Here is a 15,137-nt window from a genome sequence, read left to right on the forward strand (position 1 = left end):
TAAGTACCCTCATATGAGGACTGACCTTTTAAGTTTAAACCTGAAAGTCCCAGTAAACGTGATAGGTGGACATACAGAATGAAAGTGCTACCGTTTGTAGGCTGTGATGACAGGCTGCATATTAGGGGTGTAGACCACTGGGCATGGTTATCAGGGTGTAGACTGTCGAGCATGGTTATTGGGGTGTAGACCATTCGGCATGGTTATTGGGGTGTAGACCGCTGGGCATGGTTATCGGGGTGTAGACCATCGAGAGTGGTTAATCGGGTGTAGATCATCGAGCATGGTTATTGAAGTGTACCATGGTCATTTCCTGCTCACAGTGGGGAGGGTGAGAGGACCCTCTCTGATCAGTAGGCACAATGGAGAAGAGAGAGCTGCATCTCACGAAATAGGATTTGCTAAGCACATGCGCTGCTTTGGAGAGTGGAGATGGCTGAGACAGTCAATATTTGTGTAACTGAACAGAGCTTGGGTGGAGCAAATGGCAGATCTGAGAAAATGGGCTCCCGTAATGGATCCTTTTGAGCGTTAGGTAAATCTCTATACGGCGAGCAATGTGACTTGGTAACGACCACAATATTTATGTGTCACCTTCCCATTTTGCAGAGTTCTGACGTTCCTGTTCCTCAGACAATGGATGAACAGTCACAAGGGATGCAAGGGCCACCTGTTCCTCAGTTCCAGCCACAGGTAACTGGTTCTCATGTGCTCATGCCGACCTAAGTAATACTACTACTACTGCGCTTAATATGTGGGTTGCAGCCAATGGGCTACCTGTGAATGTCCAAGTTTTAGTCAGACTTGGTTATATTTTAGACCGTGTTTTAGAATGCTTAGTTCTCATGCCCAAACATGAAAAGGGGGCAGCTGTAGATTTTCACTTGACTGGCCTGACCTATGGGCTTTGAGTGTTAGTGTTAGGTCCTGGGAAAAAAACAAAGGGGAGGCTGTGCCAGGCTGGGGGGTGCCTGTGTGTTTTGTACCTGCATTGGCCATGTGACCCTGGGTTGTCCACACCTGCCTCCATCAGTGCCATTTCGCTTGCTCTCTCTGACTAGTCAGTAGTATGATTCTCTGGTATGCAGTTGCTTGTTTTTTTGTAACGTAAAGTGCAGTAAAACAGATGTCTCCGTAAAAAATGTACACACACTACTGAAATTCATTATGTAGCGTCCAGCCTGCCGTTCAGCTCCATGTGTAACGACACGGTTAAAATAAATGCGGGGCAGCTCCTCGTTTCATCGTCCTTCACGAAGGCCACCTTCCTCAGCCTGCTGCGCTGTGTCTCAGTGTTACCCTGCTGGCCTGTCTCGCCTGGGCCGAGACAGCGGCTCTGAAATTGTTTGAGGACTTGATAGGTCTCTTTGCCCCTGAGTTCTGCAGGTTTGGGAGACTTGGGTGGACAGCGACCTTCATGGCTGTCCTTTCTCAGAGCCCCTCTGAAACGCGTGCCCATGTGGAATTCCCACGAAGAGGCTGTTGGTTGTAGTGTTTTCTGTACTTACTGGATCGTGGGACCCTTTCTTTTTTGTTTGTTCTTTTAAGCATATCCATTGGCTTGTCCCAGGACAAGTGCCTGAGGTGCACAGTTCAGAAAAGGCTGCCTACCCGTATTCTGCCTTCCAGCGCCTCTTCTCCCTCTGTGACTTTGTTCATTGTGTGTCTTCTTCTCCTCCATCTTCCTCTCTCGTGTCTGAAACCCTGCCCACCTTCACTGACCATCTAAAAGGCCATCTCGACCTTGAAGCTTTCCCCAACATCCGAATGTAGTGTCTTGTCCTGGAAACCTGATGATGCTTTCTTTGTGTGTCTCCCCTGGCGTTTCTGACACCTTTGTGGCGTTTCCTGTGGACGGTCCCCTTTTCTGTCCTGTTGGGTGAAGACGGGCTCTTCATTGAGGAAGAGGCCCGGGCGAGTGCGGCCCCTCACGGGGAGTAGGACCCTTCATATGAACGCGTGTCAGGCAGCCCTGTGCTGACGGAATCCTGCCTCTTTCTTTGTCATGCCCACCTGAATTCTCGGTGTTCAGAGAAGAGGCCCTTCGGCTTAGAATAAGGCCCACATTTTAATTTCAGGATGGTTCTCTGTGGTTTTAAATGTACCCTGTCTTTTGTGTTATGGTCATACCTGATCAAGATGACAGTAAGCAGCATCTGTCATTCAGATAGGAGCATATCTTAGTGCTAGTTTTGTGCACATACACAAACACTGGTGATTCATATTACGTTGTTTCTAGCAAAGACAGTAAAGATGCACCTCTAAAAATTAGGTTGCTCGTGTTATCATGGTGAAACTCACAGTTTTGAACAGCCCTAAGTTTCAAAGGAAAAAAAAGAAGCACTTTCAGTTTGCCTCCTCCGGGCTCACCCACCAGGAAAGGTTGGGCCGCAGGAGGAGGCGAAATGAAAGTCACAGCGTCACTTTCAGGGTTACGCACATGGCTCTGCGTCTCACATCACGCTGTCCTTTCATGGATGCCCCCTGCTGCTGCTCCTGTGTGGGTGGCCTCCGTCCCTGCTGGAAATAGGCAGGTGTCACCCCGGGGCTGCCTGTGGCCAGTGGGGAAGAGGGGTCTGCTCCTCTCGTCCACATTGATGGTGTGAGACCGCGAAAGAAAGATGACCTGACAGGAGCTATGGGTGTTATTGCTTATTAAGTCTTTGAAAAACGTTACTGCTCTCAGTAGCGCTATTTTAAAAGGCTGGGAAAGACAGCCCCTGCTCGGGGGTTGACAACCTCCTTTTGTTTTGTTCCACACCACTGGCCTGAGGAGCGTGGGCGACGTGGCAACATACGGTTAGCTAGCTGAGTGACTCCTTTCGCGTTGTGATGCTAACATCAGCATGGACATCAGCCGAAAACCAAGGCAGTCGGCTCGGAAAGTGCCATAGGCCCAGCCTCTGTTATAATGACGAGGGCTGTGTATTCTTGGCGTATCTTCTTTTTGTTGTTGTTCCAAGATGAGTACTCTGAGCCCATAATGCATAATATGTGGCCTCATTTTTAGTTCAGTAAGACTGTCTTTTTCTTTTTTTTAATTTTTAGAATGTGAGATTTATATATCTTTATTAGTGTTTCTTTGCATTACTGTCATTCTCTTGAACTTACGGATACTTTTTTTCTGTCAAGTTCCCTTCCCTTCCCTCCCACCGAAGCCTAAAAGGGCTGAAAGGATGCTTGGACGACATTGTTATCCTATACATCGCCTTGCTTTAGGACTCTCGTTTATGGAACAATGGATTTAGCTTAAATTTTTTTCTTTTTAAATATAGACTGTATACAAGATGGTGACGGAAATAGCAAAATACTTTTTACTATGAGACTAATTTTAAGCAGCAGATGTTTATAACAAACATTTTGAGAGTATTTTGACCTTTGCTTGTCGAGGGGCGAGGGCGATGCTTCATGACTTTTTATCATAAAATGAAGTATAAAAGTTACAGTCACGGTGCAAGTCTAAGTCTTTCTGGGAGTGGGTAGAGGAAGGCCTAACTTGAATTGCAATAAGCATCAGGTCTTAGGTTATACTGACTCTCCGTAAATGTGAAGGTATCCCGTGTCACACTGACTACCTGCGAAGGAGGGAAAGCATCCCAGGTCCACAGGTAGGAAAATAGCCCTTCCTCCTCTTTACAGCTTGGAAGGTGTGGGGATCTTGTCTTGGAGTCTTGCGACCCAAGCAGCGAGGAGGCTGACCATTCCTATAGGCTTCGTGGCAGTCCCCCCACAGCCCACTGTGAAGTGAGAGCGGGCAGAGAGACGGCCGGTGGTTCCCCAGGTGTCCTGTGCGCCAGAGCACAGCAGCCCGCGTGGACTCACTGAGGGGGGGAAAGTTTAGACCCGATACCATGTCACCCCCACCCGCCCCCGTGGCCTTTAGCTTTTCTTACACAACTTTCTTTATGACATAAGGACCATCATGCAGCTGGGTTCTTTTGGTAAATTGATTTTGCTGAGGTATTGTCTTGTAGCATTGAGGACAGCTTCTTTCTTTCCCCGGCCACATTTATATAGAATAAATTTAATTATGCATTCTTTTGCCCCCTTGACTGATCTCGTTCAGTATAGGAGAACAAGGGGATGGAGGAGAAGTTTCTAGAGGAGTTACGATGAGGTGTGCAGCAGAGGGGTGGGGAGCTGGGATAGTTTAAGTCAGCACTAACCCCCAGAAGCTGAAAGCGGGAGACGGAGCAGTGCCGGGTATCGGCAGGAGTGAGTGTGCGAAGGACGGGGAGAAGGCTGAGGTGGCCCTGGGGACAGCAGCACGCTCGGGAGGCATGTGTGCAGCCTCGTGTTTGCAGCGTGAGCCCTGAGGTCCGGTTGCCGGGGTGAGCGCTGGGATGCCCCACACGCAGCTGTGGACGGAGCGCGAGTTTCTGCCCACCTACCAGCCCCCCTTTTCTTCTCGTGCACGTGGAGACTCATAGTTGTACCTCAGAGTTGATAGGGAGGTTGGTCTGGTGCGTGGCGCAGCACGCTTCAGACGAGGGTGACAGTGACAGTGCGCCCCCAGCGACTGGCGTGGCCCACAGGTCTTGCTGCCTGTTGCTCGCTTCTCTGTCACGCTGTGTCCTGTATTGTACTTTCATTACCTACCTCCTGCCACAACCACTTCTCCTTTTGCCTTGTTTGCCCCGGTAAACGGCATCACTGTCCGCCCAGGTGCTCACGCCCACAATCGGGTTTATGCCAAGTTTCTCTCTGTCCCTCGCTGTGTGTGTCGGGGACTGTCCTCAGGGCATGTGCTTGTTTCTCTGCCACCACAGCTCCCTGAGCTCCCTGCTCCACTGTTGCTTCACTCGCCTGCTTTCAGGTCCTTGGCCCCGCGCGCCGTGGCCGTGTTGGAGAGGGTGTGCTGGGTCCCAGCACTGCGTGATTTCTGTCACACTTGCCCCAGGACCTCACTCCTTACATGTCCTTTGGTCCCCATACTCAGCACACCAGGCTCATTCTGTCCTTCAGACATTTTCTCCAGATAGTCCTTCTGCTCTTCCCTTTCTTCTGGTCTCTTAAACTCAGCGTAAGTGTCCCTTCCTCAGCAAGGTCATTCTGAATGACCCAATCTAAAACAGCCAGGCCCTCAGCTTCCTGCATGGTGCCTAATGTGCCGAGTAGTGTTACAGTCGGTACTGTTAGGGGTTTGTTCATTGTCTTTTTATTATGTATTTGTCTAACCCTCTCCCCTGTTATTTGTGGAATTAATGTTCCAACACCTCTTCCCTCTATTTCTCTCTGTCTCTGTATTTCTCAGGAAGAGACTTTCTCTCCATGTTTAATTTTCCCAGGTGGAGCGGGCGGAGCTCGTGGGGCGCAGGGGAGCTTGGAGTCTTTGCATTAATTATTCTGCTCATGATAGGCTGGGGAGATAACCAGTATCACTGGCTACGTGATTTGGATATAGTGATCATTATGCTGGGTCGTGTAATGATGATTAAATGATACAAACACCAGGGTTTTATAAATGTTTAACTAGATAATTGGTTATATTTAGTCACTCATTTTTTTGTTTGTTTTGCTGTAGTGCATTTCCTTTTTCTTTGATAAAAAGACAGTTATAATGATTAATGGCGTATTATTCAAACTGGTGTAAATCTCCAACACTTAGTATCTTTAGGAACATGTTACTTTTGAAATTGTTCAATACATTTTATGGGAGATAATTTTTCAAGTAGGAAGAAGCATGAATCGTTAGACTTTGCTGGCACATGCAGTGTTTTTTTTTTTTTTGTGTGTGTGTATATATATATATATATATATATATATATATATATATGTATGTGTATGTGTGTGTGTGTGTTGTTGCTTAATTTTTTTTCGTTTCCAGTGAGGTTTGTATAAAATAGTATATGACAGAGTTGTATTAGATATTGTCAAAAGGATATTCCAGTTTGTGTAGTTTGGAGATGGGTAACATCTTTTCCAAGATCATAGGATGAGCTTTATTGCTAAATAAAACTGAAGGGCATTTTGAAGTTTTGTTACTTGTAAATTTTGGAGAAATTCAACAATATTAATATAAAATATAAAGTAATTATTTTGCATAATTAGTAACATGAGATTCACAAGTAAGAGATAAATTTGTAATAACAATGAAAACCTTATTAATGATACTAAATACTGTAATTAATACTGGCTTGTACATTAGATCATTGATAACAATCCCTCTAGGAATTATCAGAACATAATTTTCTCCCTGGGGAGCCTGTTGAGTCCATGCTGTGACTCTTTTAATTTCCCCAGAGAGAATCATCATCACAATGTTATCCTGAATTATCTTACTGCTTAAATGTCCTTGGCTTCAAATTTAAAGCAAATTAATTTAGTCCTAGGAAATTATTAATTGGTTAAAGAGTGTGCACCAGTGAGAAGAGCCAGTGGCACAGCAGAATGAATTTTATTTTCAAAAGAAAAGTATTTATGTGAAGGAAGCAGTAAACACAGACTGACATGTACAAGTTAAACCCAATTAGTTACCCAGATCTGGTGGTGTATGATTAGAGTGCATTCAGATCAACACAAGATTCGTTAATAAGGACCCAGAACACTCAGGGTGCTGTGTAAAGCTTTGTTCATGCTAGGGGGTGGTTTCTGAGTTGTCATCTCTAATTTTGAATATTTACATTTCTGAGATTTCAGAATGCTTTTTTAATATAACCTCGTAGTATATAGATTCAGATATCTCAAGAGGCAAAACATAATAATATACTACAAAAATGGAGTATAAGTGCTACCAAAATCAGTTCTAATTTTGCCCTTTAAAAAGTTGTGGGTGTCTCATAGTTAGTAATTAAGAAATAAACTAATATTAAAAAACAACCTGTAGGCTTATGTTATCAATGTTAATTAGTTATATTTTGAGACTTCTTCCAAAAATGAATCTGTTTGAAAATGCTGACATGGGGTATATAGTCTTTGTTTAGTAACTTTAGAAGTTGTCATGTGCTCAATTTGCCGTGCCTATGCTCAGCACTCCTTGGTCACAGAGACCAAGTAATTGCAAAGTCCTCGGGTTTATGGGCTTGCCTGCAACCTTAAACTTTAAGCATGCTCCAACCCATTTGCCATCCAACATGGTTTTATGTTAAATGCTGCTCCCCCCATAATTATTAAAAGGACTTTGGGCAGAATAACTATAGTTAGATATACTGTATTGTCACCAAAGTAGCCTTATACTCAAGGGGTTAGGCTGTCTTCATTTATGAATCAGGAAGGCAGTCCACATGGCAAGTGGCATCTCCCAGTTGGAGGCAGAGCCCAGGGTTGGGTGGTACTTAAAACTCCTAGTAAGTAGGCCATTGGCTTAGGGAACGTCTAGCAACAGATAGAGGCAAACTCCAATTGTGACCCAGAGAAGGTGGGACCAGACAAGAAAATTGAGGTAGAGACTAAAGAATTTTAACCTTGAAAACTAGAGGACATTAACTGAGGCTCTACAGACACGAGAGCCCTACTATGAGAGTGAATTGGCAGAAAGGTGTCACTGCTGGCACTCTTGGGGACGGAAAGTCATAAATGATATGGACACTTGTCACGTGCTCGGCTCTGTCCTAGGTGCGTATATTCATGACCTCACTCAGACACAGGTCCTTGGGGAGGCTCATCCGTGTCGCAGGAGTAGGAAACAAGCCTTGGATAGCTTGTCCAGCTCAGATCGGTACCGCGCGTCAGAACTGGCTTGGAGCCAGCCAGCCAGCCGACCGAGTCCAGAACCTGTGCCTCTTCCCTGGGCACCATGGGACCTCGGTGGGCTCCGCTGTGACACCGCGCTGTGTCAGGCGCTGGGGCGAGATTGACTGGGACAGTGTCCAGTGCTTCCGGTGTCACTAGCAGGCTCAGTGGGTTACTGCTGGTCCCCTTGAGTGGGGGTTAAAGGGACTTCGGATCCACGCGTTGGGAGGCTGATCGAGGCAGTGGCCTGTCTCTCTCCCGAGGCCTGGAGTTTTTCCCACGGCACTGTTCTGAGTCTCTACCAGGTTCCACTCAGAGCCCGTCTGTGGTCACAGCCATGCAGTGTGTACTAAAAGCCTTCTACGTTCATGAAGGTCTTCCATTGACATTCACTTATCCCATCAATATTTATTACTAAACAAGTAAATTGTGTCAGGCTACCTTCCTGGCATACAACGATACAGCTCGGTGTCTGCCTTTGAGAATCTCAGCGTGTGGAGGGAGAAATACATGCATGTGAAGAAGTAACCAAATCCGGGGGGACCCAGGGCCTCGCTCGGTGCCTGAGTTTTTGTACCTGCTTATGGAGCGGAGTGGCTGCTGTCAGCTGCTGTGGGGGCAGCAGAGCCAGGAACGCTGCCTGGACGAGCGGAAGGTGATTCGTGAGAAGGGCCGGCTCCGGCCCCTGCAGGCAGAGTGCTGGTTTCCCAGGTGTGGAGGGCGAAGCTATTTGGGAGGCATTGGGGATCAGCCCACACCTTGCGTGACAAGGCCAAAGAGCGTGGGGCACTTGGGGAGCAAAAGGTGTGGCTGACGGGTGAGGCCCACAGCCAGGGACCGAGGTGACTAACAGCCCTGTCACAGGCATCACTGTCTTTATTTATAGTGGAGGCACAGAGCAGCCGGGCTGTACTCCGATGAATGCTGGAGATCCACAGGTGACTCAGCCAATCCAAAGCCATTTTGTGCAGCTCAGGAAAATGCCTGGTCATGAGGGACCACGGGTGAGCGAGACCCAGCTCATCCTCCAAATAACAGGGAGAAGGCGTTTTAGTGATTTCATCTGGTTTGTACTTCATCCTGATCTCAGTCTCATTATTTTGCTGAGTTATTTTATTCCCAGTGTAACTCAAGTGCTAAACTAAAAGCATAGGGGGAATTGGACATCATTCAAGAAAGAGAATATAACTCTTTCCTAAAAACAGTTCTTTTCTTGAGTGGGCACATGTCTGACGACACCATCTTTTTGTTGAAAGCACCCACTGCACTGCTGCCCACAGCGGGATACAGCACCTCAGACCAAGCTGTGGCATCCAGCACAGCCCACAGAGTCACTACCAGGGCTGCGTGGTACCTGTCCGCTGTCCCCTCGAGGGGCTGCCTCCCACATAAGCTGGTTTGTGTACAAATTGCAGTGTCGCAAAGACCCAAGGCTAGTTGGACATGTGCAGCTATGCTCCTTCTCATGTCAGCTGTCCACGTCTACACTGGCTGACAGGACACGGGAGCAGATGAGACAAGCTGTCACTCACCCACGTTGCCCTTTGAAGCAAGGCCATCGGGGAAGGGAGGCTCAACAAATGGGCTGTGAAGTTTACATGCACTGCCCACTGTTAACCAGATTACGTCTAATGAAGTGGCTCATGCTCAGGCCACATCAGCCTAATCCTTGGTGGCAGTTCGTCCCTCAACTGCCAAAAAACACCGCCCTCTGGCCCTCTCTCGCCACTCAGGGCCGCCAAGCACAGGGAGGTGCCCAGTCTTAATAAACCGAGACAGTGTGTGATCTGACATGCAAATGTAGGTCATTGCATATGTAAATGTGTGATTACAGACCCGCACGCCAGGACACATTAGGGCGACTGCTCTCAGCACACGCTGTCGCACTGCCTTCGCGGGTCACACTGATGTTTGTCAGGTACTGCGCAGGCAGAAGATGGAATTCCCAGTCACATTTAGGGTGTATGACTGGGGGACCGCGTTGCTGATGATGAAGTGTGTCTTCCTGCTGAGACGGACACGGGGCATCAGCAGAACGAACGGCCTGTACCCGTGTTGGAGAGGAAGGGGCTCAGTTTCTTAGAGGCTGCACACCATCCTAGGGTGTCAGTCCTTTTTAGAAAAAGATTCCTTAGAAAAGCACAGGCAATTCAGAAGTTCTCTTTAAATGAAACTTATTTAAAGTCAAGAAACTTGGATTACAATAAGAAACCTTAAAATGAATAACAGCATGGCAAGCTGTCTCCCTTCACTTGATAATTTTACTTTTATTTTTTTTTATAGTATATACATGTTTTCATTTCATTTTAAACATGTGTTTCTATTCCCAGTTTTTTGTTGTTTTTTTTTAATTAAAAAGACTTGACATTGAAAATCTCTGTGGATCATCAGGTAGGGTTCCATGGGGCTGGGTCATCGTGTAGATGACTTTGTTTAGTTACCATGGCAGCAGAGCAAAGACTGAACTTGGGGGTCAGGAGGCCCCAGGTTTGGTTTGATTACATTGTAGGAGTGTCATGAGAATTGAATTAATGGTGGATAAAGTCCTGCTATACAGGACTTGTTGAGTCGGAGGCACCAAAATGGAACCTTCTGTTACTGGAGCAGTTGTTCCTATTACTCTATAACAAGTACTTATGGTCTCATATTTACTAAATGAATTGGTGACATTTCTTGTATTCTGGCTATTTTGCATGTCTTAAAGGGAAAATGGCATTTTTTCTTGACAATATTTTGGACTTCCAGAAGAAAGAAGCAATGCACAATAACAGAAATTATTGCTCCTTTTTTTCTCTTTTTGAGGAACATTGTATTTGAATCACAGTGAAATTTAGAAAAAATTTGCAGAGTTTTTGGTAGCATGATAGATGTATTGAAATTAACAAGATAAAATATATGAGGGGTTAATGTCATAGGGTCATCGGCCTTGAACCAGGCTTGTCTTGAGTTCAAGTTGAATTTGGTGTTTATGAACTGGTGCTCTTTGATGGCGTTGTTAGGTGTTTAATGTCCAGTCTCACTAGACAGTGCGCTCGTCAGGCCCAGGACAATGTCCTGTGTCCTCCTCGTTGGCATGGAGAGGGGAGAAGGTTGGAAGGATATCAGCAGAGCGGTAAAGGCTCTGGAGAGAGTATTTATCGATAACCCAGGAGTCTTGAAAAGGCCCGTGCATGTTGAGCCAGAAAAAAAAAGTTATAAACTCGAGTATTTTATCATCTTTTATATGGGTACAGACGCTGCCAATAGGCTGAGTGTCCTGAAGAGCTGAAAGTCAGTATTCCCTGGCTGTGTGTTGTAACCTCAGCAACAGACTGTGTCTGACGGTAGTGGGTGTACTTTAGTGTTTACCCTGTGACTGAGTGAATGAATAAATCAGTCCGTGAACAAAAGCCCTCGGACGATGAATACGGTTCCTAAGGCGTTGGGTTTTGGCCCCAAATAGGAACGAGCATTGTGCTCCCCTCTCCAAACACAGAATTTTCTCTCACAGCACAGCTAAGTCTCTTCCACGTCCTCGGGGAAGCTCTTTTGAGCAGGAAACACTTCTGATTCATCCCTTTCTCTAGCAGCTCTTAGAAGTGCTTGGAACACAATAAGGACTAAAAAGTGTTAGTTAGAAAAAAATAAATTTTTCCCTTAACAACAAAAAAATATTGTTTAAAAATGTAATTATGTACTAAGTGAAAGAAACCTATGTGAATAGGCTGCATCCTGTATGATTCCAGCTATGCCCTTCTGCAAAAAGCAGAACTGGAGACAATAAAAAGACCAGTGGCCGCCAGGGGCTGGGGTAGGGCGGGGTGAACAGGCAGAGCTCAGGGGATGTTTAGGGCAATGAAACGACTCGGCATGACACTGTAATGACAGGTGTGCGTCATTATATGTTTGTCCAAACCCACAGAGTGCACAATAGCAAGATCGAGCCCTAATGTCACCATGGACTCTGAGTGACGACGTGTCAGTGTAGGCTCATCAGTTGTAACAAAAGTACCATGCTCTAGGGCAGTTGATAATGGGCGGCAGGGGGTATGTGGGAAATTTCTCCATTTTGCTATAGACCTAAAACTGCTCTAAAAAAATATAAAATCTTGTTTTTTAAAAAAGTAGTGATGTGGTAGTTAAGTCCCTGCCACTGGAAATGTTCTTTGTAGAAGTTAGAGAACTGTCAGGAAGCTCAGAAGTTTTCATGCATTAGCTAGCAGGTTGGATGAAATGAATATATATATTTATTCCACGTCAGCTCAGAGATACTTTGAAAAAGAAAAGAATTATCAAAATAGTACTCGATTGCACAGGATGTGTTTGTTTTCTGTGAACTAAGACAATTTAGAGAGAGTTCCCATCTAATATTTCAAAATCCTTCTCACCCCCTGACATTTCATATTCTTCTTCCTCGATTGATTTGTTTCTGTTCAGCCCTTTCTATCTCACACACTATATATGTATTTTCACATTTACCTTGTTTATTATTTTTCTTCCCCACCAGAACGCAGGTTCTTTGAGTGCAGGATTGTCTGGGTAGCTAGCGGCTGTGTCCCCAGCGTGAAGAACAGGCGACAGTAACTATTTGTTGAATGAAGGCTATCTGCAAGCTTACCATAGGTCCCACCTACTTATGTGAAAACAATCAATGATTGCGTGTATATCATGCAACTGAGAACTTTTCTGACTTTTTTTTTTTTTTTTTTAATTACAGAAGGCCTTACGACCGGATATGGGCTATAATACATTAGCCAACTTCCGAATAGAAAAGAAAATTGGTCGCGGGCAATTTAGTGAAGTTTATAGAGCGGCCTGTCTCTTGGATGGAGTACCAGTAGCTTTAAAAAAAGTGCAGGTAAGATGATTTCAATTCTATAAATCACTGTAACATCATCTGTATGAGTAACATAGGGAAGAGCATGTGCTAATGGATTGGGAGGTGACCGTCCCGCACTGGGAATTCTGGGAAGGAATAACGACTGCACTTTTCAAGCTCGAATTGAGGGCAGCACCCAGCGGCAATTAATGTTTAGTTTTACGATTGCCTGTAGGCTTTAGAATTTAAGCTGGTTTTGTTCACCTGGATTCAGTAGTGACCGAAATGATCCTAGAAAAGCTTCCGCAACTCTGGATTTTACGGGGCACGGCTCCTGACTGGCCTGTAACTAGCTGTCGTTTCCTCAGCTGGAGCTGCAGCTGCAGCTGCAGGCCTCACAGCAGGAGGTTAACAAGTGGTGGTCGAGGTCAGGCTGAGGCAAGACGTTAATATAGAGACCACACTGGCAACAAGTGAAGGAAAAAGTGAAGCAGATCAAATTAGGGGCCTGATGTCCTGTTTAAAGCCTCCATGTTGCATTTGTATCGTTCTAGAATCAGCTGTGCTCTCCAGTCCTGGCTCGTTTCTGTTTTCCTGGGTTCCTTTATCTTAGCGTGTCCACCCCTACCCTGGTGTGCTGGCCCCCCTGAGCCAGCCCGCAGTGCTCTCTGGCCAGAACCCTGGAAGTTTCCTCGCCTCAGCAAGCCTGGAAACTCTGTCACTTGCCCTCTGGTCAAGAAAACACTTGTCTTTCTGCCTCCGAGTATGTGTGACCTCACAGTGGTACTTGTCTCCTACGGATGCTTGCTGCTCTCATCTGCGGTCGCCCGCCCACTTCCCCCTGCAGCCCTCACGCCTTTTCTCTCTGGAGACCTGTGAAACCTGGGTTTCCTTTGTTTTTATTTTATTTTAACTTTTTAGAGGATCAGTATACTTTCAACAGCCATTACAGAGATGAACAGTTTCACTTACCTTTTTAAGGAAATAATATTTATGAGAGATTTTATATAGCATATATGTTAGAATAAAAGAATAATAGAGATACCCTCATACCTCCTTAATAACGCTTAATAGAGCGTTAAAGATCATTTGGACCCATGTCTGCCTCTCCCTTCCCTCCGGGGTAACCGTGTCCTAAATTTTGTTTTTATCATTCCTTTGCGTTTCTTTGGGTTCCCCACATCTGTATGCATTCCTATTGATGAATAAGCCTGTTTGCGTTTGCATTGTTTGAACTTTATATAGATGTCGTCCCATGATCCTTTACGCTGCTGTGTCGTGTTCAGTGGCTCTCTGCCCGGTTGGGTGCCATTCAGGTTGTTCGGTGTTTGCTGTTTGAACAGCACCTCCATGCTGCCCACACGTGTCTTTCCTGGTGCAGACACCTGCCGAACGGTCCGCTACGGATCGCTAATGAGACGCTTTAGAGCTACCATCCAGACCCCCAGCGTCATCTCCCAGGCCCTTCGTGTCCCGCACCATCAGGCTCCGCTTTCTGGAGGCCTTTGGAAAGCTGAGCCCTGGTGGCCTTCCTCAGGTCTGCCGGGTGCCCGTGTGTGGAAAGCAGAGTGTGGGTGCTGAGTGCAGGGTACGTCTTTGAAGTCATAAAGGGCTCTGAGCTGCAGCGTACGGCAGGCAGCACTGACCAGTCTCTTTGAAATTGATCCACATCCTCATGATTCATTTGCCAAAATTAAGGTGGTGCCCTAACTGATGGGCTGTTTTTGAAATTCTGGGTGCCAGCTTTGCTCCCCTCTCTCCCTGCCTCCCTTTGCTGTCCCCCGTCCTTCTCTACACAGATTCACTCCCCAGGTATAATGATCACAGTGTTCAAATGCCTGTGTGCAAGGCTTCAGGAATTGAAGAGAAACGAAGTAACAGGATTCATGGGCTTCCACAGCAGTGTGACAACGACACCTCCAGTCAGAGATGGGCGCTGTAATGGGAGCGGGGGGTGAGGGGCAGGTTGGGATAGTCTTCCCAGGGGATGTGAGCTGGGTCTCAGAACCTCAGTCCTTTGTGTTGGAAGATTGTCGAATTGTTTTGATCTGGTAAACATAATTCCTTTTGTTATACCAGCTCATTGGTTAGAGCTAGAATTGGAGTTGGTTTTTATTATCAATCATGACCCCTGGTTCAGGGGTGCAGCAGTTGAGGTCAGCATTTTTGTGGGGGTGACAGACAGCAAAGACTTAGCAGGAAGAAGAGGACCTGGATTTAGAAGGTGACCAGTGAAAGGCCTGGACAGGGGGCGGACTTGGCTGTGCTGAGGACAGGTCACAGTGACCTCACCGTGCAAGTGAATGAGGGGGGAAGTCGCGTGGGATCACAGAGGAGGCGGGACCGGCTTTGGGGAGTTTCATTTAGGCCGTGGAGAGAGGTTGATATAATAAGTTATTTGTATGTTATATGTTGTTATAAGGGTAATGACTCGCCAGGGAAGGAGTTTCAGCAGGGGTGATAAAATCTGGCACATAGTTTTAGAGATTGCACAGACTGCTGTGTAGACACTGGATTCATCCTGTTCAGTACACAGCAAGAATAAGGCCAAACGTTATGAACTGAAAAGTGTTTGGCTACTAAGTAAATAATATTATTGGCTAGATGAGCAAAAATGACGAAAGATGAGATTTTTAAATTGTTGTAAACATTGGAGCTAAAAGAATGC

At 46.0% G+C, this 15,137-nt stretch overlaps 1 protein-coding gene across 5 annotated transcripts in view; it reads left to right on the forward strand.

Moving 5' to 3' along the window:
• Nucleotides 1–15,137, forward strand: part of NEK7 (NIMA related kinase 7) — a 106,954-nt gene that overhangs the window by 37,662 nt on the left and 54,155 nt on the right. For 3 of the 5 annotated variants that reach the window (XM_019638126.1, XM_019638125.1, XM_019638124.1), the window contains exons 2-3: nucleotides 610–693; nucleotides 12,368–12,508. In XM_019638126.1, coding sequence (XP_019493671.1) covers nucleotides 637–693; nucleotides 12,368–12,508 — 198 coding nt within the window. In that variant the 5' untranslated portion in view covers nucleotides 610–636. Of the gene's footprint in view, nucleotides 1–602; nucleotides 694–12,367; nucleotides 12,509–15,137 lie in introns of those variants that run through there. The other 2 variants (XM_019638127.1, XM_019638128.1) reach the window with 2 other exon arrangements.

Source organism: Hipposideros armiger, unplaced genomic scaffold, assembly GCF_001890085.2.
Source record: "Hipposideros armiger isolate ML-2016 unplaced genomic scaffold, ASM189008v1 scaffold_37, whole genome shotgun sequence".
Lineage (NCBI taxonomy): Eukaryota > Metazoa > Chordata > Mammalia > Chiroptera > Hipposideridae > Hipposideros > Hipposideros armiger.